The 24,566-nt window shown below is 50.1% G+C and overlaps 1 protein-coding gene across 1 annotated transcript in view; it reads left to right on the top strand.

The window, feature by feature from the left end:
• Positions 1-24,566, top strand: part of Ccdc88c (coiled-coil domain containing 88C) — a 118,930-nt gene that overhangs the window by 64,417 nt on the left and 29,947 nt on the right. Inside the window, exons 11-17 of the mRNA XM_028777249.1 lie at positions 10,283-10,429; positions 11,041-11,185; positions 15,876-16,060; positions 17,917-18,054; positions 19,312-20,373; positions 23,308-23,435; positions 24,146-24,287. Of these exons, the coding sequence (XP_028633082.1) occupies positions 10,283-10,429; positions 11,041-11,185; positions 15,876-16,060; positions 17,917-18,054; positions 19,312-20,373; positions 23,308-23,435; positions 24,146-24,287 (1,947 nt within the window). The remainder of the gene's footprint in view (positions 1-10,282; positions 10,430-11,040; positions 11,186-15,875; positions 16,061-17,916; positions 18,055-19,311; positions 20,374-23,307; positions 23,436-24,145; positions 24,288-24,566) is intronic.

Here is a 24,566-nt window from a genome sequence, read left to right as displayed (position 1 = left end):
TCTTTCTTTCTTTCTTTCTTTCTTTCTTTCTTTCTTTCTTTCTTTCTTTGAGATTGGGCTTTGCTTTTCCGCCCACACTGGCCTTGAATTCCTGGACTCCAGTGTCTTTTCTCAGCCTTCTGAGTGTCTGGGCTATAGATACGTGCCACCAAGCCCAGCTCAAGACTTTACATTAAATTCTGTGCAGATTCTGGGTCAAGCCAGGTGAACAAATCAAGGATAAACCTAGGGGAGGTATGTCCTTGCATCTGTAGACCCCCTTTGCTGGCCGAAGGTTTGTGAATATTGCTCCCTCCCCTCCTCCTTGGGCTCTGGAAGTGACACTAAATGACTGCTCAGGACATGTGAAGAGTTTAGCACTTGTTAAGAGCACTTATTTGCTGTAAGAAATCCCAGTGTTTCTTGGTTGTCTGGTAGCTTCTGGGGTGACTGAGCACAGGTCTAGCCGCCCTGTCATTCCTGCTGTGGGACTTGGCTCTCCTGCTGGCACACTCATCCTCCGGCTGCCACCATGGCTGGTGAGGTGAGCTCCAGGGGGTATGGCTGAGCAGTGTTTATCAGACCGCTCAGGAGTGTCCCCCTGAGGAATGTGAGTGACTCACTTTGCTCCCTGCTAAGAAGACACCTTGGATTCTAGGCAAGGAGCTGGAGCAGGAGCCCAGGCCTCCCTTTGTCTGGGAACGGCTCCATGGCTGACTTAGGAAGTGTAAGTTCTGGCCTGAAGGACTGCGGGCGGAGAATGTGCGTAGCTGGACATGATACTTATTCAGATGCCACCGTTGGAGCCTCAGACATGGTCTTGTACAGTTTCAAAAACTGTTGCCTCAGTGGCTCACCCTGAAGTTGGGACCTTGAAAGGTACCCAGTCAGGGTCAGGAATACAATGTGATGGCCAGAACTCACTCCAGTACTCTGTTCCCCAGAGGTGGGTAGGTCCCCAGATCCAGACTTTACGTTCATTCCAACATTGTCCCAAACTTCTTCCTCCGTGCAGATAAGCTACTGTGCTAGGAGCTGCTGCTGCTGCTGGGGTGGTGGTGGCGGTGGCGGTGACGGTGGTGATGGTGATAATGGCGATGTAGGAGTCATGTTCTCTGAACAGGGAGTATCTCAGCTTTGAAAAAGCTTTGCAACTCCTTTCCCACCTATTATTTCAACATCTGTCACAGTTCAGTACAGCGACACATTCTATACTACCAGTTTCATGTCCTTCTGTTATTAGTAAGAAAGGATGTATTTGCCTACAGGCGACCTTTCAGAGCAGGAGATGATGGTGCATGGTTCGCAGACACTGTGGGGTCAAAGCCACCTGGTGAACTGGGCGTGAGAGGAGAAGCATGCTTTTCTCAGGAGTGTGGCCCCAGGACTCAGGTATTGATGGAGCACACAGTACCTGGATGCTCCTTGTATTGAAGAATTTCCAACAGCCGTGTGAGCTGCCCCTGGAGAATGTGTAGAACAGTTGTGACACTTTTGCCCTCTCCACACTTGGAACACTTTACTTTGGTGTGTGATTGACTTTGCCGCTGTGGCAGTGTTGACCGAACAGCGTGGAGACTGTCATGGGAATGACAGGGACACCCTCAGTCCCCTCTCAAAGCCTCCTGTCTGCTGAGAAGCAGGTGGGCAAGTCTGCAGTTAGGATGTGATATCTAAGTACTCTGCAGGTACCCCACAGGAGCACCCCCTCAGAGCATGGACAGGGACCAGGAATGCTTTCCTGGGGAGGCCACTGACAGGGAGCAGCTCCAGGCTGGGAGTACTGTACAGAGGAATCAAATTCTGGGAAGCTGGAGAAAGCAGCAAACAGGACAGTCAGTGCCTGGGGTGAGGTCAGGGTTACGCCGACCTAGTATGTCCATGGTAGACAGTGCAAGTGAATTTGGAGGACTTTGGGGCCCAGCCAGCCAATGTATACAGAGTGTACCATCTTCAGTCAGAGTCTAGTGACTGGAATGGTGGTGTATATCTCAGAGGCTCCTTTGGCTGGCCCTCAAGCCTGTCACCCTACTTCCCTGGGCCTGTCTAGAAAGGCCTCTGGGGAAAGGAGCTTGGTTTGCATTGCTGATGGATATATATTCTTAGCAACTGGAACAGTTCTGGCCCACACCAGGGACTGGATTCTCTCTTGGTGGCGCTTCATTTAGATCTGGTGACTACTTGAAGATACAGGCTGTCCCCGGCCGCCACTGACCTGTGCACGCGAGTGTTCACTCAAGTGAAGTAAATTGCCACTGACATCAGGTGCAGCTTGGAGACCTTGGGTGGTCTGCTTTGCCTAGAGATCCTAGTGTTGGTCTGGGCCTACAAAGATCAGGATAATTGTTCCCCCATCAGAGGGCTGGGCCTGGGCTTACAGGCACCTCCTAGGGTTGGGTGTCTTCTTGTCAGGGGGCCAGTGCTGTCTTAGTGCACAGTTGATTTTGATGGGTTTAAGTTTATTTTTCATTCATTATATCTAACAATGTAAAAATCAGAAAATTTTAAAGTGTGGTGATAATATGTTTTTCCATAGGACTCACCATGAGTTCCTTTTTTCTCAAAGATTTATTTATTTATTTTATGTGTATGAGTACACTGTAGCTGTCTTCAGGCACACCAGAAGAGGGTATCAGATCCCATTACTGATAGTTGTGAGCCACCATGTGGTTGCTGGGAATTGAATTCAGGACCTCTGGAAGAGCAGTCAGTGCTCTTAACCTCCGAGCCATCTCTCCAGCCCCCTCACCATGAGTTCCTTAAGAGTCATTTTTTTGCCGGGCGGTGGTGGCACACGCCTTTATTCCCAGCACTTAGGAGGCAGAGACAGGCGGATTTCTGAGTTCAAGAGTTCGAGGCCAGCCTGATCTACAGAGTGAGTTCCAGGACAGCCAGGGCTACACAGAGAAACCCTGTCTCGAAAAAGCCAAAAAAAAAAAAAAGAGTCATTTTTTATTAACTAAATTCAACCATGCATGCAATGCATTCTAGTTACTCACACCCCCACCTGTTCTTCCTGACAGTTCATGTACTTCGCTTTATTTTGGGACCACTGAGTTTAACCAAGGCTGCCTGCATGGCCGTGGGCATGGCCGTGGGTTTGGAACTGGCCATTGCAGCTGGTTGGCTCACCATCGGGCACACAGCTAATGCACGGACTCCTCCTCCCTGGCATCCATCAGTAACTAATAGTCCTCCAGGGAGAAGTGAGAATTGTTTCTGAGCAATTAAACCAGTGCTGTGGAGTGTGTGTAGATTGCGGCCGACCTGTGGGAGTCCTAACGTTAGGGAGACACAAGTGTGAGGTGTGGGCATCTGGAAGTAAAGATGAAGTTAGCGGTGGGCAGATGCTTAGGCGTGAGATGAAGTAAATATGCTGACATGTTCGTAATAGTGTCTAGGAGATGTGTATGGAGGTGTAGGCCGGGTTAACATTGACTTTTCAGTACATTTTATATTTTTTATAACCAAATATTTGTGATAGAAGGGACAGGGTAAACTGAGTGGGTGTGGCAATGCATACCCATGCAGGGGGCACATACCCACAGTCCTGTCACTTGGGAGGTAGAGGAGGAGATCAGGAGCCATTCCTGGCTGCACAGTAAGTCTGAGGCCAGCCTGAGTTGTGTGAGACCTTGTCTCAAACAATAAAAAAAAAATCACATAGGCAGCCTAGTCCGAGGCACTTCACTAAGTAAGAACAGTTGCTGTCCAAGCTTGAGGACCTGAGTTCGGATCCCCAGTGCCTGCATAATGTGACCTCTGGCCTGTAAGCCCAGTGATCGGGGAGGAGTGGAGACACGGGTAATGATGGGGTTTGTTGGCCAAAGAAATAGTGCCCTCCAGGTTCAGTGGGAGATGTATCTCAGGTGAGTACAGTAGAGAACTGAAGTGGGGGATACACAGATCTTCTCTGAACTCACTTGCTTATAACCACAGGAACAATTAAGTTTGGTTTTTGTTTTTCATTTTAATTATGAGGCAGTTAGAACTATTAATTACTTTGAAACTGTGAAACACCTTCCTTTCCTGAATCTCAGCTCTTCATTTCTCAAGCTGTTGTCTGAATCAGCCTTGAGGTCTGTTAAAAACACACATTCCAGGTGGTTAAGAGCCCTGGCTTCTCTTCAGAGGTCCCAGGTTTGATTCCTAGCATCTACATGGCAGCTCAGAACTGTCTTAACTCCAGTTCCAGAGGATCCCGTGCCCTCTTCTGGACACTCTGGGCCTCAAGCACATGAAGCACAGATAGCATGCAGGCAAAACACCTATATGTATAAAACAATAAACACGCACATTGCTTTTAAAAGGTGAGGGTTGGTGATGGCTCAGTGGTCTAGCTACATAATTGGGAGGGCCTGAGCTCAGATTGCTCCGCCATCCCAGCACTGCAGGTTGGACGTAGGAGGATTCCTGGAGCTTGCTGGCCGGCTAGGCTAGCCAGTCAGTGAGTTTTAAAATAAAGTAAGAAAGGAATTGGGGAAGTTCCTCAGCACCATTTGACTACCCAACACACGTGCGCACGCACACACACACAGACAGAGACAGAGAGAATGTGAGTTAGTTTGAATCCCTGTATTCCTGAGTCCCTAGGGAAGGCTGTATTTCTGTAGATGGTGCTTCTGCACTCCTTTGCTGGTGCACCTTTGCCAGACAAGTTTCAAACAGGGTCTTAACAAGTATAGCCTGGGCTAGATCCTTCTGTCTCAGCTTCCTGAGATGTTAGGATTACAGGCTACTGTTAATCAGGGTTAGAGTTATGGTTAGGGTTAGAGATTAATTCATGAGAGAAAAATCAATTTCACCATTTTGAGCCAAATTTGAAGCAAGTTTTATTAAATACTGACCAAGATGGGCTTTGGTCAGGAGCGTTCCCTGGAATTCCCAGTTAAGTAACCTCAGTACACATTTTGCAGGCACTTGTAAGAACAAACCCGTAGGCTACTGTACTTTCCCATGAGGCTTTGTTATTTTTTTTCAACAAAGAACTGTAATTCCCAGCATTCTAGAAAGTTACCTGTTCCTTGGGTGGGTGGGGCTTCCAGGTTAATTTCAGGTATCACACTACTATACATACTTCTCTACTGAGGCTCTTGGCTACAGGATGCTCACTTCCACAGGGAAGATTACAGAACTCGAAAGCTGTTCGTGGTCAGAGGTTCTGTCTGTGTGGGCTTCCAGCCTTGGTAGGGATTCTACCACACATGGTAACAGAGACAAGATCCTTGGGAACCAAAGCACAGAGTGAAAGAAACCATTGCCGTGTACCGTATTGTGCTCTGGGGAAAATGCAGGGGAGAAGTTTACGGTTCCCTCTCCCTGGGACTGGAGTGAGCCTAGTTCCAGTGCTCACCTAAGGAGCATCAGATACAGATAAGAGATACAGTCTGGCTATAGCTTTGAGTCAGCCAGCCACATTCGTGACACTTCTGAGGAACTGTGCTAGGGTCAGGGTGACACAGACATTCTATCTGACCTGAAACGCACCAGTTCAGATCCCCAGAGTGAAGAACGTAGCCGTGTCAGGTGAGAGGAGACGGTAAGGAAGAGCTTGTGTGCACGAGCAGCTTGGCTTTGTCAAATGTGGACCACACGTTTACAGTTCGTTTCTAAACTCCAACAGCTTTTCTGTGGCTCCCGTGGCTCCCGGTCCAGTTCACAGAGGGGTTAAAACCAAATAACAGGGAGCAGGATAACCACCCAGAAAACAGGAAGAGTTGAGGAGTGGGAGGAGTGGGTACACAGTTGGCCCTTGTGACTTCCCTTTGAAAACAGTGATCCTCCTCAGAGCCACTGCCTGGGGCAAGAGAGTTACCCTCAGGGCTGTAGGGAAGGAGTCGGAGGCAGAAATACAGCCTGGAAGGTTTTCTTTTTCAATATTTCGTGATTGGCTTATAATTTCTGCCTAAGACTAAATGCAGATGCCCCGGTACTTGGGACATCCACAGTATAGTGGCAATGGTTGTCCCTGTACTGTGTAGAGCAACAGCTCTCTAAGAAGTGCTAGCTTCGTACTAATCAGAAGGGCCGAAACACAGCAAGCAGTACACTATTCTGCCAAATGTGGGGCAAGTCTTGTCCTGTTATGAAAGGAGGGGCATGTCCTGCCCTGGCCTCCCAGGCACAGAGGCATGCCTGCAGTGAGCTTATCCTAGCCAGCCTTTCTCTGTAAGGAACCCCTGAGTGGAGATAAAAGCCCTGGAACACACCCTGCAGGGAAGAGACAGCCAGAGAGATGGGTGGGTAACTGGCAAGGCCCTGGTCTTAGGAGCTAGGTTAATAATCAGTTCCAGCGTGGTTCATACCTAACACCCCTCCCCCTCATTTCAATATCACATCCTAAGATGACAGCAGTGGGGCCCAGGGTCAGGAAGGGATAGTCGGTCAGCTCTGCCTTGACTCCTGGCCGACTCGCTACCCTGTACAGTGAGGTTCCTAGCTCTTCAGATGTGCTTGTCACCTTTGGCAGGTGATGCTCGGGACTCACCGACAGTAAGTACCCAGTGCCTTGAGCATCGGGTCCCTTTTGTGCTCTCAGATCTGTTTCTCCTTGGAGTCTTAGTTAACACATCCAGAATCATTGTCTGCCTTCCATACCAGCCTGTGTTCACCGTGGAGTCGTTCATTTTCCTTGCACTTGGTGCTTAAGCCCAAGTCACAGCTCACCTCCCCTTTGTCTCCTCACCTCACCCCACCCCAAATGGGTCAAGCTCACAGGCTTACCACTCTTTAAGCTCAAGTCCCAGTTGTCGGTGCATTACTCTCAGGGTGCCTCCTGCTAGCTTGCTCTGGTTACTCCAGTGTCTAGACACAGAAGCCCTCCCTGAACCTAAGCTGGCTATGGTGCTCAGTTCCCTGGCCTTCTCCAGTGGTCCACACAGTACCTCTTCGTCGCTGGGATGACGCGATGCTCTTCCTTTGTCTGGCACTCCTCCAGCCCTTCACACAGCCCCACCCACACCCTGTGCCTCAGGCCTCTGCATCTTTGCACAGACACTTCCCAGGCTGCCTGCCTCTCCTTGTTCTTTCAGGAGTTGTCAGTTTACGGCCAGAGCAGGGCAGAGTCTGTGAGTTTAGTGGGCTATGTCCCTAGTCTCATGCTTCACAGTTCTCTTTCTAAGCCAGCCTCCTCTTTCGGGGTAGTCTGTCAAATACGGTATCACCATGATGTATATTTCTGTCTGTTTCCTGACCAGACCATGAGTCTGGGAAGATAGTCTGTGTCATACTGTTAGTGAGGCCTCTGTGCCAGTGAAATTCTCTACTCTGAATCCAAAGAGAACCATTAAGTCCAGCCCACCATTGGCTTTTATGGGTGATGTTTTATTGGAACACAATGCCTACTTCCGACAGAGCATTGCTCTCTGCCCTCCACAGAGCAGGTGCACAGTGAAGCCTTTAGGTGGGCAGTAGTGACTGTACAGCCCCAACTCTGTGTAGCTCTAGGCCCACCATAGCATTTAAAGCGCACAGTGACCCTGCGAGGTGTAGCAGCCTCCTTTCTTCAGACATCACAGTTGCTAAGCAAGTGGTCTGGAATGGGAATGTGTCTGGCGGTCTCCAGAGCCCTGACCGGCTGCCAGAGAATGTGGGGGAGCTTTGACCATAAGGAGAAAAAAGGGAATGGAAGGGTGGCGCAGGGGAACTAGAGGTGCTTATGGAGGGACCCCAGCGTCCTACAGCTCATGTGAGTATCATGTCCCAAGAGAGGAATGGTAAATTTCAGGGAGCTTGCTGAGGGGAACACAGATGCTGGGTGGGCAGTCTTCTGTTCTGCCTTGGGGACTTCATCCCTGTTGCCTCTGGGGACTGTGATACCACCTGTCGAGTTGAACAGGACAGAGGGGCCCTTTGGTTTCTGGTCTGGCCCTGCATTTCTTTGGGTCAAGCCATGTTGCAGTCAGGCAGGCCGGCCTTCAGGGTATAACCCATCCTGCCCTTTACTCTCTGGCAAATGAGACGTGTGGTGAGGGATCGTCCTTCTGGAGACAGGGCAGGGAGGAGCGAGAGGCCTGTTGCTATGGGCCCAGTGGTCCAGCTCTTGCTTTCCCCAGCACCCCTGGGTTTTCTGTTGCACTGGACGCTAGGAGCCATTGTGTGTTGTGATCCCAAGCTCACTGGGAAGGAGACTCCACATCCCCACTGGTGTTTGTTATTTGTGGGGGGTCAAGAGGTACTCCTGGAAACCAGTTATTTTGTTGTTGTTTGCTTTTGTTTTTCAGTGTTAGGGGCAGAACTCAGGCCTTCATGTAAGTCATTCACTGCTCAGCAACACCCATAAGCCCTTGCAAAACAGTTTTTGTCTGTTGACAAGGGAGCTGTTTCATGGGTGAGTGCTGGATTGAACTTTGTCCCTTACATGAAATGTTTGTGCCTGGACAGCTGGTGAGTTCAGGCATGACGTGCTGAGAATCCACGTTAGTAACCCACATTTTCAGTTAGGCAGAGTTTCAGCCTGAGAGTCCATACAGCTAGAGCTTGTAGCAGAAATGGAGTTGACCCATTGGCTCCCTGCATCTCTCTCTCAAGTCACAGTGGCAGATCTGAAGAGGACTCTCAAATGACTTGGGTACAGGTCCTTCAGTTTAACCTATGACTGTATACACACCCCAGCTGTTGACTGGGCGGGGTTGGGCTTGATAATAGCCTCCTGGTTGGAGCAGATAGCTATGCTAGACTCAGACAGCTGCCCAGAGCAGTGGAGTCAGCCCTCTCAATCCTGCAGACCACTAGTGGAACTGCAGGAACTTGAGTATAGCATCCTCCAGGGCTACCCTGTCTTATGAAGTGGTAGCTGTACGAGGCAGGGTAGATTCTGCCTATTATCTAATACTGTGGACATTGAGACCACCAAAACACAGTGTGGATGGAGCTGAGATGATTCTGTTGGGTGCTATCTCTGCCTGTCAGACTATCTGAGTCCTTCAAGGTCCAGCACATATTCATAGAAGTGTAACAGCCCTGTCCCAAAGAGTTTCAAGAATGGGGACAGGACAGTCACCATTTCCTCAGGGCAAGAAGGATAGAAACCCAGAAATACCTGACTTGATCTAGTGAACAGGACAAAGGAGACAACCACATCCTCAGAGGGAGTCATTCAGGATGGGTCTTGAGGACTGAGTAGGAGCTGACTGTGTGCATGAGGTGCAGAAGCTGCCCTGTGGTCGCTTACTGAATAAGGTAGTGAGAGGCTGGAGGTGCTGCTAGGTAGATCTTCTTAGACTCGGGGTAGATAATGACCACGAAGAAAGGACTGGACCTTTTTCGCTGATTTGAGACTTAATGTTGTTAGAGAGGCTGTCTGGGCCTCTTACTAACCTGAGGGCCATGGAGAAAAGACAGAGTCCAAGCCCTGCATCCTGAGAGAGAACCTCAGCCTTAGCCCGGCAGGTCTGTGACTTTGGGCACATTCCTTACTGCACTTGAGTCGGTCCTTCATCTGTAGGGGGCACTGACCCTGATCTGCCTCCCTCAAGGGGCACTGTGAGGAATGGGTAAGGCAGGACCAGCCACAGCAGTGTGGTCTTTGTTGAAGATGGAATCTCTAGAAGCACATGAGAGACCCTAGAATCAGTGGGCTGCTTCCCCAGGGCCAATGTGCGCGTGCAAGCACACACACACACACACACACACACACACACACACAGGATACCAAGCATTGCTGGCTGGGAAGGGCTCATGGGGCATGAGAAGCTGAGACAAGGTCTGACAAGCATGGCACACAGACTGGCCTCTTTCTGTGATGCCAGCAGAAGACACGGTCTCTGCCTGCACCTGACTGTAGGATTCATATCTGCCTACCCTGCTGTGCTGGGACTTGGCCATTACAGACTTCCTTATGTGGCATAAATACTGAATTGAGAGGACCTGGCTTAGTCCTGGGCTCCTTCCCCTCTGTGGACTCTCAGCCACTGCATTCCTCTTTGTTAAAGGAAACTCAGGCATTGTCAGCTGAGTCTGCTTCCCCACTGGGGTCCAAGTGCAGGATCATCTGGCTTGTGGAAGACCTTGAGGAAGGGTTGCCTTTTCGAAGCTGTTGGATGTTTACTGTGCTCAGGAGCAAACCCAGGGCCTTGTGCATGTGAGGCAATCATCCTACCACTGATCCACACCCCAGGAGCATTAAGTGTTTTCTTGATTCTTGAATTTTTCTTTGCGAGTTCACTTGATGCAGGGCTTCCTGCATGGTGTCCCTAGGCTGGGCTGCTTGGCTCCAGGGTCCTGAAAGTGCTTTGTTTAGAAGTCCTGTGGTCACGACCCTGGCCTTTTATCTGATGGCTTTTTTGTTGGATTTGTTCTTCAGGAGCTGAGAGAAGACAACATCATCTTAATCGAGACCAAGGCCATGTTGGAGGAGCAGCTGACAGCCTCCCGGGCTCGCAGTGATAAAGTCCACGAGCTGGAGAAAGAGAACCTACAGCTTAAATCTAAACTCCACGACTTGGAACTGGTATTAGTGGACTGGGTGCAATGGGTGGGGGAGGGGGGAGGGGAAGAAATGGGGGCGGGGTTAGTGGTGTAGGAGGGGCATGTGGGGAAGGGCAGGCTCTTCTGATGTGTCAGCTTCTGAGTTGTTTGCTGCCTACCGGCAACTTGTTGACTACAAGAAGAGCTTGCTTGGCTCAGTGGCTTGAGTGGGCACTTAACTGTCCTTGACACATCTGGGACCTGACTTTTATGTCGCCTCTGCAAAAGTAACCACTCTTCTGCAAGAGTGAACACAGGTGTGTCCTTTTCAAGGGTCCTCAATGGCTCTTGGATGCATTGAGCACTAGTGTATCATACCCATCCACAGACCGCCTATCACAAAGCACTGTTCCTTGTGTCCCTATGTTCAGAGAGTGTTCACTGAGACCTTAGGACTTCCTTCTTGACCTGAGTAGAAAAGTCAAAGGACTATCTAGTAGCAGTTCCTATTTCTGTGGGGCCCTGAGTCGGGTGTTTCTCTGTGGCTCGCTGTCTGGCAGAAAGCATGCTGTCCTCCTGCAGTGGATAGAGGTAGATACTGCGAGTCTGAGGCTAATCAGACCTGTCCTCACACTTTCCCTCTTTCTGCCCCAGGATCGGGACACAGACAAGAAACGAATTGAGGAGCTGCTGGAGGAGAATATGGTTCTGGAGATCGCACAGAAGCAGAGCATGAACGAGTCGGCCCACCTGGGCTGGGAGCTGGAACAGCTGTCCAAGAACGCCGATTTGTCCGATGGTAGGCAGTGCCCGGAGCCTGGGATCCAGCCCCGTCTCAGCCACTGCTGCTTATCTCAGAGCTGAGCCCTTGGCTTTGAGTCTTCCTAACAACCCACACACTCTCCACAAGTAAATGTGATTTCCTCAAGTGCCATTTGGAGCTGTTTCATTACAGTCCTCCCCAGGGGAAACATGAGTGGCCTGGCAGCCCGATGCCCGGAAGTAAACTACAAATGAAGTGTTGGGATTTCTTGGCTTCCCATATGGACTCTCAGGAGCTTCCAGATCACAGCTCTCTCTGCTGATGACAGAAAGCCCTGACACCAAGAAGTGTCCCCAGTGGTCACTAATCCTTATTATAAACGTACCCTGGACATTATTTGCACTGTTCATTTGCATAATTGGGCTGGATGGATATAGCTTATCCTGTCTCCCTGGTGGGGATGCTAAGTGGCTGCTGCTTCCCAGTCTCATGCTCTTTATGGATCTTCCGGGGTGGGGGGTGGGGTGAGGGAGGCCTCTTTCCTGGCAAGAACTGCTGCCCTCTGCTGGTACCCTGAGATAAGGTGTCCATTATGGGAAGGGTGGGGGACCCCATTCAGCACTGCAGCAGGAAGCTCCAGCGCCCGACAAACAATAAGCCAATTCCTGTGTTTGAAAATAGCTGTGTTCACCTTTCCCATGCACCCGATTGCCAGTTAGTATTGAATTAGCACTTTATAGAGCCGGCATGGGCGTTTGGCTTATTTTAGGTTTGAAAGACACTGATAAAAGTTCCCTGAGAATACTACCAAGGTCATTCTTCCAGTGTTCTTCCCAGCTCCGAACTTGAAACCATTGAGTTAACGTGTGTCTGTGGACACTGAGTTGTGTCTGCTTTGGTGCCTGTAAACCAAGCTGAGTGAGGTGCCTGGAAGTCACACAGGGTGGGAGAGGGCATTGTCTCTCTTGTGAAGTTTCCAGTCTACAAGGAGGAACATCTGCCCCCTGGTGGGCTAGAGAAGCAGTTTAAGCCGCCAGGGCCAGCCTCAGGCCTGATCAGTTCACACTACTTGGTATAGTTTATGAACCTTTTAAGGTCAGGCATGGACATGTTTTATTTATTCTATCATTATTATTAGTATTTTAAAAATTCATTTATCTATATGTGTATACGTACGTGGAAGTCAGGACAGATTGTGGGAATTGGTTAGTCCTTCACCATGTGGGTCCAGGGCTCAAACCCAGATCATCAGGTTGTGTGGCACCCAGGTATTTTTACTCACTGAGCAGTCTCACTGGTCACATGACTTATGATCACAGGTGTTTACCACGCTGCCTCACTGGCCACAGGACTTATGTGCATGCTTTGGCCAGATGTAAAACCTAGAGGGTCTCAGATCCCATGGAACTGGAGTTGCAATTATGAGCTGTCTTGTGAGTGTTGGGAACTGAAGCCAGTGCTCTTAACTGCTGAGCCATCTCTCTGGGCCAGTGATTCACTCTTAATGATGGTGGTGTTGGTTAGTCTCACTATGTTGCCCAGACTGTCTTCAAACTCTGGGGCTCAGGTGATCACGCCCCATTCTCCTGAATAGCTAGGGTTGAGCTGTGCTTGCCTCTAAATGTTTTATACCATTCTTCTTGGACAGAGGATTGAAGTCAGTGCCTCGAGCATACTGAGTACATCCTTACCACTGAGCTGTGCCCAGGGTCTCTCTAGTGAGCTCTGAAAGACAGAAAGACTTGGAAAGGTCTGGCTTAAAGTGCAGCTTCTGTACTTGTTAGCTGAGTAACCTGGAGTGGTACTCTGTCCTTAAACTTTAGCTCTCGCCGTCAGCCCGAGTGTACATGTGAAGAGACCGGCTTTAGCTTTACCTGGCCTTGTTTATGTTGCCATGAGTCCCGGTTGCTGGTGGTCTGATGAACAAGCCTTTGTGCTCAGTGTGGAGCTTGCTTTAGTTAGTGACAAGCCACTTGCTATTGGTGCCGTTGCTGAGCTATAGGAACGTGAATGTTACTCTGTCCCGAGTCTCGGCATGGAAGGGTAAGAAGGATGGACCATGGTGATGGTGGCCAAGCAGTGCGTGTTCCTAGTGCCACGTGCTGAACCTTTAAAAATACCTAACCTGAGGCCAGTGGGACAGGTCAGCAGGTAAAGGCGAGTGCTGACAAGCCTGATAATGTAAGTTCAATGTCCCGCACTCACACACACGCTCATACACACACACACACACACACACACACACACGTAAATGTAATAAAATACTAAAAGCATGTAAAATGGTAATTTATATAGATTTCACCATCATCAAAATGACCTCCACGCAAATGTTGCAGAAATGTGTCTGAATTCCCACAGGTTGAATTAGTGAACTTTTTTATAGGTAAGGGGCTTTACTCTCTCTCTCTTCCTTCCTTTCTTTCTTTAAAACACAATTACATCATTTTCCCCCTTTGGTTTCCTCTCTCCAACTCTTCTAATGCACTACCACTCCTTTGCTCTGTTTCAAATGTGTGGCCTCTGTTTCTTTAACGGTTGTTTTACACACCACACACGCACACACACACACACACACACACACGAATATGTAAATACACTCTACTCAGTACACATACTGTTGCTTGTCTGTGTGTTTTCAGGGCTGACCATTTGGTATTGGATAACCACTTTGGGGGCTCTTCCCTGGAGAAGACTGTTTCTCCTGCTCTCAGCCTTCTTGAGTTGCCTGTAGTTCTTTGTCCTGGATGAGGTCCCATGTCATTTCCCCCTTGCACGTTAGTCTGGCTGCTAGTGTCCTGTTCAGGTCTGTCTTAGGCAGCCCATGATGAGACTTCATGGTGTAGCTTCTCTGGCATTTCTAGGACTTCTGCTCCTCTGGCTCCTATAATCTTCTCACCCCTTCTTTTGCTGTGAACAGCTCTGCAGAATTTGTGTTGTAAATGTTGTGTCACTTGGGGCTGGGTACCACATGATCATTTGTTCTCTGCATTTTGATTGGTTGAGGTTTTCTTTAATGATCTCTGTCTCAGGGAGATGTGGGGTTTTTTTGATGATGATGAGTTGTCTACAGAATAAGTACTTAGAGTGTAGAGTTAGGTATTATGCTGGTTTAGTAAATCGTGCTTGTAGGTTCTCCTTCAAGATCCATGATGGCTGGGTTACTTTCTTTAGCTAACTGAAAGGAGGCCTCTTGAGCATCTCTGGACCTGTGTTGATGCTAGAATTTGACAGACTATGTTGTTGTCACAGTCCCCTCCCACTATTGCCGTTGTGGCTTCGAGTCTTTAGGACAGTCTAGCCTGTCTTTAGGATGGTCTAGCCTGTTGGGTCTGTACTGTTGCTCCGATAGATGATCACACTGCAGAGGACACACTCCTCCATCCTGATAGTTGCCCAAGGAGCCAAACACATGCATCACACATAGCTTTTGAACGTGCGCGGATGCCTCTGCTGTGGACCTCAATACCCTGTCAGAGCCCCTGCTGGGTGATGAGTTAGAGTCAGGAGTGGAAAGACAGAACATCAGCAGTACAGTGTTGCAATGAGTATTAAAATGAACATTAATTTCTACCCTACCTTTGATCATTTGGTTCCCAGATAAAAGCACAAAACCTTTATTTTATACTAAGCCATAGTAGCACTAGAGCTGGGCAGTGCCAACCCTCTGTGCTCTTTTGTCTACTTCTCTATCGGTAGCCCCGAGATATGACTTGCTGTGTTCCTTCTGGGCTGCTCGTACTCCGACTAGCCAGCCCTCATGGCCATTCTCATGAGCCCTTACCCTTGGTGTCTTCTGTCTTCACTCTCAGCCCTCCTCTTGCTCTTTGCCTCAGACACCAAGCCTGGCAACTGAAGCCCCACCTACCTCTCTTCTGCCCTCTAGAGGCATCTTTATTTAACCAATAGCTTAAGGAACAAGGTCACATAGCACCATTTGGTGAGTGTGAGGATTTCCTAGTCCCTGAGGCCAGTACTTAGCATTATAATACATAGAAACCGAATCAACCTCTGCTGTGCTAAGGCTCTGATAGGTGATCGGGCTGAGAAATGGCCTTGACTGATTCCTTAGGGTGTGTCGGGCCTATGGTGCTCCTCCTGAGAAGCTCTAAGACTTACCTGAAGCCTTGCATCTGAGGAAAAGACCTAGAAGTCTAGTTCATGACTCTCAAAGGGCTGGGTTGTTTAAAACCAGAGTAGATGACGTTTAAAACATTCAGCTTTTCTCTAGTCTCACTGAAAAGTCCAAAGCAGCTTGCATGTACTGTCTGACTTCCCTTCAACATAATTGAGAAATTGGAAGAAATCTCTAATGTCTAGGTTTTAGCCCAGGCTGTCCAACCATGGGTGTGTGTGTGTGTGTGTGTGTGTGTGTGTGTGTGTATACACACATGTACATATACATGTATATACAGATATACATGCACACACATACATACATACATACACACACACACACACAGCTTTCCTTCCCCCTGGGTCAGCTGGTCACTTTCCCTCTCTGCTGAGCAGCCTAGATTCCCAATGGTAATCCAGTTTCTCCTTAAGTTCTAGATTGAGTGGGCCCCAATTCTGCCAGCAGGGGACCTCACTGTTGGGTGCTGAAGCAGCATCCTACTGGGATGAGAATGGAGAGCAAGAGAGGACGCCTAGCTCTTGGGGCTCAGCTAATGTCAGAAGGTGGAAGCAGTTACCAAAGTGCTAGGTGCTAACAGACTCGGCCCTTCAGCCTCCAGGAAGTCCTTCGTGTTTGAGCTGAACGAGTGCGCCTCCAGCCGCATCCTGAAGCTGGAGAAGGAGAACCAGAGCCTCCAGAGCACCATCCAGGGTCTGCGGGACACGGCGCTGGCGCTCGAGGAGAGCAGCCTCAAATGTGGGGAGCTGGAGAAGGAGAACCAGCAGCTTAGCAAGAAGGTGACCTCCCAGGACCCTTAACATATCTACCACCAGACTCTGAGGAGAAGTTCTTACTGGCAGCTCTCCTGTGTCTCTCGTCTGTATTCTCCTGACATGCCATGATGTGTCATGAGGCTCCTGGGGCAGTGGGGGAGAGGAGGACAAGCTGGGAGGAAAGCAGGTCTGGGGATCCCACTTCTGCTGGGTTTTCTCCTCTGCCAGGGGCGTGGCACACATTTCCTGCTGTGGGAAGGATCTCAGCAGCCAGGTAGCTCCACTTACCCCCTTTAAGTACCAAGTGTCATGTGACATTTTCACTGCCGAGGGACTCATTCTGCCTTTAGAGGACAGTAGGAGACACTCCTATCTCCTATCTTTCATCTTTTGGAGCAAAGCAGAAATGGGAAAAGCGACCACATGATTTACTCTCTTAGATTCCTGTGGTCTTAAGGCGGGGACGTCTTTATAAATGGGCACCCAGGCTTGTATAATATAAAAACGAGATGACATAAAAGAAGTTAAGACCCTCCCACTCCAAGGGTTCTCCAGCAGGAAAGCCTGAGGTATCTTCTTGCTGGGCTAGGGACAGTGTGGGTCACCTCTGCCCTGTAGCCTATTCTCTGTATACAAATGTGTGCAGTGAGCACTGCCACCAGCACGACTGCCCATGTCTCAGTCTGTATGTGTGTGAGAGAGAGAAAGAGGGAAGGAGGGAGGGAAAGGAAAAGGGAAGGAGGAAAGGAAAAAGGGAGGGAGGGAGGGATCGATTTTCAGTAAGTAACAGTATGGAACAGAGAACCAAGAAAGGAAAAAAAAACAAACTAGGTGATCCATCCGGAAGGGTCAAGCAGGACACAGGAACATCCTGTGTTTGGATTGCAGCAGCAGTGTCAGACACAAGGTCTGGTACAGCTCTCTAGGAATGGGGGTCAAGCATGTTTGGTGGCACAGCTCTCTAGGAGTGGGGTCAAGGTGGTGAGGGTGTAAGCCAAGAGGCTGTGGTATTCATTGTCGCTCAGGACAGAACAGGGAGCCTTATCCCACAGGCCTGAGAGCATGCGTAGGAAGGACCCAAGTCCTAGTCCTTCGTAAAGGCGTTGGGCTGGTCACTGATGTGTGAGTCAGTGCTCGTCCGTAACTGACCCCACTGCCTACTAGCAACTGCTTCTCTTTCTGGCCACACAGCATGCTCTTTGCTGAGGCAGCTCTACATCCTAACGGGCTCAGGTGCTCCGAAGATATGGGGAACTCTTATGTAGGTAGCTCATGTTCTAGGAAGCTTGGGCCCTGGTGGATTCCTCCATCAGAGCCCAGTGTTGGTGAGTGGTCACGGGAGGGAAATTGTCCAGGCAGCACAATACACTTTGGCCTAGGGCAGCAGCAGTGGACTGTAGTGGGGAGTAGAGTGGGCAGCAGGGGCAAGGCTTGATGATGGGTTTACCTGGAGGGTGACAGACCTGAACAGCTGGATGCTGTCACCAAGCATAAGGAAAGAGGGGAGCTGTACGGTCCTTGTCGGGAATGTGGTGCTAGGTGCTTTGGGTATGTGGTCTGACCCTGAGCAGATGTAGATGAGGTCAAGGGGAAAAAAAGCAAGACATAGAGTAGATTGGACACACGGCACCATGGGTAGCCTGGGACAGGCAGCAGGCTGCTACCCAGTGACTTCTCTTACCCAGGCAGAAAGTGCAGATCATTTCGGGCCAGTGACTGAGGGAAGGTATAAAGACTTTGCGGCAAAGTGACATTGGTACCTTTTTTTCCTCAAGGGCCTGTATTATTAATAACCTGGGCAGAGAGAAGGGTCTGTCTGTGTCTAAACACAGCTCACCTGGTTAGACTGACTGTCACAGACTGGATCTTTACATCTGCAGATTGAAAAGTTACAGACGCAGCTGGAGAGAGAAAAGCAGAGTAACCAAGACCTGGAGACACTGAGTGAAGAGCTGATCCGAGAAAAGGAACAGCTGCAGAGTGGCATGGAGGCCCTGAAAGCGGACAGGGCTAGGCAGGTAGGCATAGCCATCACCGCCTCAATCCCTCATGCTGGACGAGGAGCTGAGGAGGATGGCCTATCACTGAGGGATGTTTGGGACACAGGAACTTGAAGGCAGGCCTACTTGGTACCCCACACAGAGTTACTTCCAGGAAATGAACTTACAGCCAAGGACACACAGCAGGAATAGTGGAGGAGAATGCTTGTTCTCTGGCTCTGGTGGGTTCATCCTTACTTAGCTTTCCTATGTAGCCCAGGACTATCTGCCTAGGGAATGATGCTGCCCACAGTGGACTGGGCCCTCTTACATCAATAAATAAGACAATCCCCCAGAGGCCAATCTGATTTGGGTAGCCCCTCAGTGTGACTCTTCTCTGCTGGCTTGAGTCTGTCAGGTTGACAGTTAAAGCTAACTAGGACGTGGGTAGAGGGTGCTAAACATTCTGCAGCACACAGTGCAATGACTTATTTATAAAAGCTGTTAGTGACAAGGGTGAGACCTTGGCATACCTGCAGGATTCTGCTTGCTTCCACCATTGGCAGTGTCAGGGTACTGATAAGTAGCTCAGGGGTGCTATCAGGACCAGGCCACTCTAAGGCCGCCGAACATCTCCAAACTCTGGACAGTAAGAATGGAGAATAAAGAGCAAGGCGGGGTTACCTAGTATGAGGTTTTAGCTTCCGCTGTAGATGCTAGGAAGCGGGGAGAGGTCAGACAGCACTGTGCATGATGAGCACAGGTGGGCCCTGCCCATACGGCTCGCCTTGAAGGCACGAGCCAGGCAGCAGGCACAGGGATCTTTATGACTAGACAAGGTGTGTGACTAGACAAGGTAAGGGCTGGTAGTAATGGGTGCAGGGCCTCTTTAGAGCCGTTGTGCAGGGCTGCTTGGGGCATTGACCATGAAGCTGAGAAGACACAGGAAGGGAGCAGGGCATAGAGAACAGCAGCTTGTTCAGTGTGTCCTTCAGAAAGATGCTGGAAGACAGGAGAATGCTACAACAGAAGGTCACGGGGGTGGGCGGGGTGTCCACTGGGTCCTGCTGACCACGACAGAGTGGACCAAGGGAATCACTCACATTTTTAAGAAAGAGATGTATCGCTTAGGTTTAAAATCCGTGCTCACGGTATTGAGTGTTTTGATGAGCCACGGATGGGTTTGGGTGCCCTGTAGCTATTGAAGACTTTTACTTATAAGCCCTTGTATGAACCTGGATCACTAGTGGAGGTTCCTGCAGCAGTCTGGGTCATGCCTGATGTGTTTGCTCATAGATAAAAGATCTGGAGCAGGAGAAGGGCCACCTCCACCAGGCCGTGTGGTCACTGCGGGAGAGGCCGCAGGTCAACAGCACGAAGGATGTGGAGAAGGAAAACAGAGCCCTCCACCAGGCTGTGACTGAGGCGGGCAGCAAGCTCAGCCAGCTAGAGTTGGAGAAGAAGCAGCTGCACAGAGACTTGGAGGAGGCCAAGGAGAAGGGAGAGCGGGTAGAGGTGCTGGAGAGAGAGCTGCACCGGCTGGAGAAGGAGAATGAGCAGCTGACCAAGAAGGTGACCTCCCTGAAGATGGTCACTGAGAAGGTCGAGGCCCTGGAGCATGAGAGCCAGGGTCTGGAGCTGGAAAACCGGACGCTGAGAAAGTCCTTGGACACCCTGCAGAACGTGTCTGTGCAGCTCGAGGGCCTAGAGAAGGACAACAAGCAGCTGGATCAGGAGAACCTGGAGCTGCGCAAGATGGTGGAGGCCATGCGCTTCACCAGCGCCAAGATGGCACAGATCGAGAAGGAGAACCAGCAGCTGGAGAGGGAGAAGGAGGAGCTGCGCAGGAACGTGGAGCTGCTGAAGACCTTAAGCAAGCAGTCGGAGCGCCTGGAGCTCAGCTACCAGAGCGTGAGTGCTGAGAACCTGCAGCTACAGCACAGCCTGGAGAGCAGCAGCCACAAGTCTCAGGCCCTGGAGAGGGAGCTGAGCGAGCTGGAGGCCGAGCGCCAGGCCCTGAAGCGAGACCTAGAGACTCTGCAGCTCACCAACAAACAGCTTGAAGGGGCAGAGAAAGACAGAAAGGCCCTGGAGCAGGAGGTGGCCCAGCTGGAGAAGGACAAGAAACTGCTGGAGAAGGAGGCCAGACGCCTATGGCAGCAGGTGGAACTCAAGGACGCCGTCCTGGATGACAGTGCTGCCAAGCTGTCAGCGGCCGAGAAGGAGAGTCGTGCACTGGACAAGGAGCTGGCCCGCTGCCGGGATGCGGCTAGCAAGCTGAAGGAGCTGGAGAAGGACAACAGGGACCTCACTAAGCAGGTCACCGTGCACACGAGGACGCTGACCACCCTGAGAGAGGTGAGCCTTGTGCATGGGCAATGGCAAAATGGGCCTGTTTCCAGGTCGGGAGGTTCTAGAATAGGAGGAGGATTTTGGTGTATCCTCCTGAGATGTTTTCCCCTGGAGCTGAGCATGTGGTGGTTACAAGTCTTATCAGCATGGGTGAGAGGCAGGGGTGGTCTCACTGCTCACTGACAACCCCGTGGTAATGAGTTCCTCCTACCCTGAGTCCCCATGCTGGTGCCCCTCCACTCACAAAGGCGTGTGTCCCCCATGGACTCACTGTAGACTGAAACCATACGTAGAAGATGCACTTAACACACCTGATCTCCTGCCCACCAGAAGCTAAGTCCCACAGCTCTCCATGCCTGTGATTGCCTTCCACCCCTAGTGACTGACTGGCTTTAGCTCACTGCCTTTGCCTGGTACTTAGAGCCAGCATTGAGCCATGTATACTGCTAGCCTGGAGTAACACCAGAATTCCCAAAACTGAACTATAAAGTAAAAAGAATCCTAAGACAATCATGCACTGGAGGACTGCCCCGTTCCAGACCACAAATGGTCAAGCTATTGTGTTTTTTTCTTTTAATTATGTTTTCAAGTTTTCCCACATGAAGTAGGTTTCTGGTTTTGGGTCATGGTTTTCTTTTCTTATGTGTATTTATTTACTTTGTATATGTGTGTATGGGGGGGGGTGGCGGCGGCATGTGTGTGTCAGCTTGCATGTGGAGACTGGAAGACAGCCTGAGAGAGTCCTTTCTGTCATTCCACTGTTTGGGTTCTGAGGACCAAATCAGGTTGCCAGGCTTGTCAGCAAGTGCCCTTAATTTCGGAGTCACCGTCCCCACGGTGAACAGGTTTCAAAGCCATGCTTTCTCTATGACTGCAAGATACTAAAGCCCATAGATTTACTTTGATAATTACTGGCCCCCTTAACTGTTCTCAGTATTCCCCACCATTTTGGTTTGGCTTTGGAGTCTTTTTCTTTCAATCTCTGGTGTTGAGGATTGAACACGTGGTCTTGAGCATGCTCACTGAGCAGCTTCCCGGCTCTTCTTGCTTCAGTGGTCCTTGGCCCTTCAGGAACACATCAGACACTTTTTAAAGGATATGTTCTGGGCATTGGAGCGATGGGACCAAAGTATGTGACCATTTTAGCCTGTGGTATATTGTGCTTCCCGGAGTACCTGTTCTACTTCGTGGATTGTGAGGGTGCTCGTTTATGGTTTAGCTCCAGAAGACAGTGTTGGTGTCTGGGTGGTCCTGCAGGTTTCATCTCGGCCTATGTTCCAGGAGTCTTTCTTCAGCTCAGTGGTTCAGGTACCTGGCTCCTCAGCATGTGATATGGTAGACAAGGGAGAGAGATGTCGCTCTGTGGAGCTCAGCCTGAGGTGACTACAGGCTGCTATGTGCCTAATGAGAGAAGGGACGAGATTTCAAAGTGAGCCCAGAGCCATGACAGTGTTTAAAAAAAAAAAACCAGACAACTGTTTGTGTCAGTGAGCCAGGGAGGGACTCAGGCCCTGCACGCCACCCACAGTTCATGTCTGTACAGTGCAGATAGTGTGGGGTGTGACGCAGTCACCAACTACCCAGGGACCTCCAGGGCTTACTTAGATGCACTTCCCACTCACCACAATAGGGACGGCAGTCTGCTGTCTGTCTCTGCCCTTGTTTTTGATTTTGAAAACAGAATCTTGCTCAGGCTAGTCTGGGATTCCCTATGTAGCCCAGGCTAGCCTTGAACTCTTGATCCTTTTGTCTCAGCCTCCTGAATGCCTGCCTCCAGAGGGCTTTGACCTAGAACTCCTCCGTCTCAGCACTAGGTATGAGTGGTGGCCATGGCAGGTTAGAAGGCTGTCCAAAAAGCCCCACATGCTAGCTCTCCTCTGCTTCATCCAGATTCATCCAGATCCATGACATTCTAACCCATAATCCCTTGCCAGAGCTGCTCACCTGGCACCAGCTGCTAACCCGGCAGGAACATTCCATGGTGGGAGTACTATCCTGCATATGATTTGGTTAGGAGGGATAGCTGTGCCCCAGGCAGGAGATACTAGCTCCCCTCAGCGAGTTGTGTGAGGATGGAAGGAAGCGAAGGGATTGTGGAGACGAGCCTTGAGCTCATCGTCCACGTTCTGAAAGGTTAACCAACGCCAGGGTTTAAAGTAATCTGTCAGCATGGAGACGGGCAGCGTGGTGTGCTTGCCTAGCGTTCATGAAGCCCTCCCTAAGTTGGAATCCCAGCACAAAATCGGGCCTGGTGGTGCATACTTGTAGCACTGATATTTGGAGGTAGACTTGGAGGTACAGGCAGGAAGATTAGAAGTCCAGGTTCATCCACAGCTACCCATCAAGTCCAAGGCCACCCCGAGTTACCTGCGACTCTATCTCAAAAAACAGTAACAACAACAAAATCTCCTTTTTTTTTTTTAAGATTTATTTTATGTATGTGAGTACACCATTGCTCTCTTAAGACACACCAGATGAGGGCGTCCATTACAGATGGTTGTGAGCCCACCGTGTGGCTGCTGGGAATTGAACTCAGGACCTCTGGAAGAGCAGTCAGGGTTCTTAACCACTGAGCCATCTCTCCAGCCCCAAATCTCCTTTCTTTATATTTAAGTATTTGCACAATGTGTAATTTTCAAAAGTGAGTCATATTAGTGGAGAATACTTGCTGCTGAAAGTCATCATAGCGGTATTTCTGACCCACTTTGGAAGAGAGCATTCTGGTTCCGTTCTCTATATGGTTGCCATGTGCTGTGTTGTTTACAGAGCTGGGAAAGGCTGTCCGTCCCTTTCTTTTGGTGGAGCATTCTGGAGTTGACCTAGCCTACTTGCCTGAAACATCTGAAACCAGCATGTTTGGGGAAGAGGTGGCTCAAAGCTGTGACACCGTCGTGAGGCCGTAGCCTCCTGTCCACAGTGGTGCTGTTTTCTGTCCTGCAGGACCTGGTGCTGGAGAAGCTGAAGAGCCAGCAGCTGACCAGCGAGCTGGACAAACTGAGCCAGGAGCTGGAGAAGGTCGGCCTCAGCAAGGAACTGCTGCTGCAGGAGGATAACAGTCATGGTGACACGTAAGGACAGTGCCCTGTATTAGCACTCGGCTCTCTGATGAGTGTGAGCTTCTGGGTCACTGTGTGACTTGACTCCTTGTGCCTGTCCTTTGCAGTTTAAGTCTTGGCCCTAGGAGTCTCAGGAGATATGGAAGGAGGTTGTCGTGTGTGATAAAAAGTCGATGGTGCTAGCCAATAACCCCAGGGCCTCCTTCGTGCCTGGCAGGCTCTAGACTGACCTGCACTCAGCCACAATAAGAGCCACTGTCTTTTAATTTGATGATGGCACTTTTTCCTAGCTCTGCTTTCTCTGAAGAACTTGGCTTTTCTGGATTTGTAACCAACCGACTCACATGCCTGCTTTGACATGTTTGTTGCGATGGAAAGGCTGCAGGCCTGCCACATGGCTAGCATTGTGACCCTGGACCGGTGGCTGGGGTTTCCTGAGATGGGAGTCTCCCTGTCTAGAAAGTGTTTGTGATAGAGCATTTCTTTAAGGACTGGCAGTAAAATGCAGTTGTGATATTTTGTGTGATGGTGTTGTGGGGTGTGTCAGCCGAATAAACAACTCCTTCTCCCAGCAATGGGTTTGGCTCCCAGGGTTCCTGAACCACATTCTGACAGTGGTGCATAAAACCAGCTTAGTGGGAAGGGTGTGTTGACCACAGGGAGATGGGATTAGAGGTGAGGGGGAAAAAATCTGCACTATTATTCTATCTTTATATTTTCAGAAAAGGCAAGATTTTGGAAGGCAAAAACGAATCAGCGTTGAAAACAGCACTGGCTATGAAAGAGGAAAAGATTGTGGTTTTGGAGGCACAGGTGGAAGAGAAAGACAGCTTGAATCGCCAACTCCAGATTGAGCTGCAGATGGTGAGGGCCAGGCCTCTGTCATACCCTCCCCAGAGCAACCAAGGGCAGGATCCTGAGGGTGCCACCCTCAGGGTATAGGGCTGGGCCCAAAAGAGCCAGATGCACAGTGGGGGGGGGGAGGGGAGCTGTGGCTCAGGGCAATCCCACTCCTACAGGTGAAGTTTGCCAACATGAAACAGCCCAGAGGACCAAGTGAAGACCGCAGGCTCCTAAGGCCCCTTGGATGGGACAGGGCTTTATATGAACATGTATGTCAGCTCTTAGGCACATACAAGTACA

Source organism: Grammomys surdaster, unplaced genomic scaffold, assembly GCF_004785775.1.
Source record: "Grammomys surdaster isolate TR1022 unplaced genomic scaffold, NIH_TR_1.0 279, whole genome shotgun sequence".
NCBI classification, from domain to species: Eukaryota; Metazoa; Chordata; class Mammalia; order Rodentia; family Muridae; genus Grammomys; species Grammomys surdaster.
The sequence above is the reverse complement of the archived record's forward strand: the minus strand, read 5'-3'. Positions and strand labels throughout refer to the sequence as shown.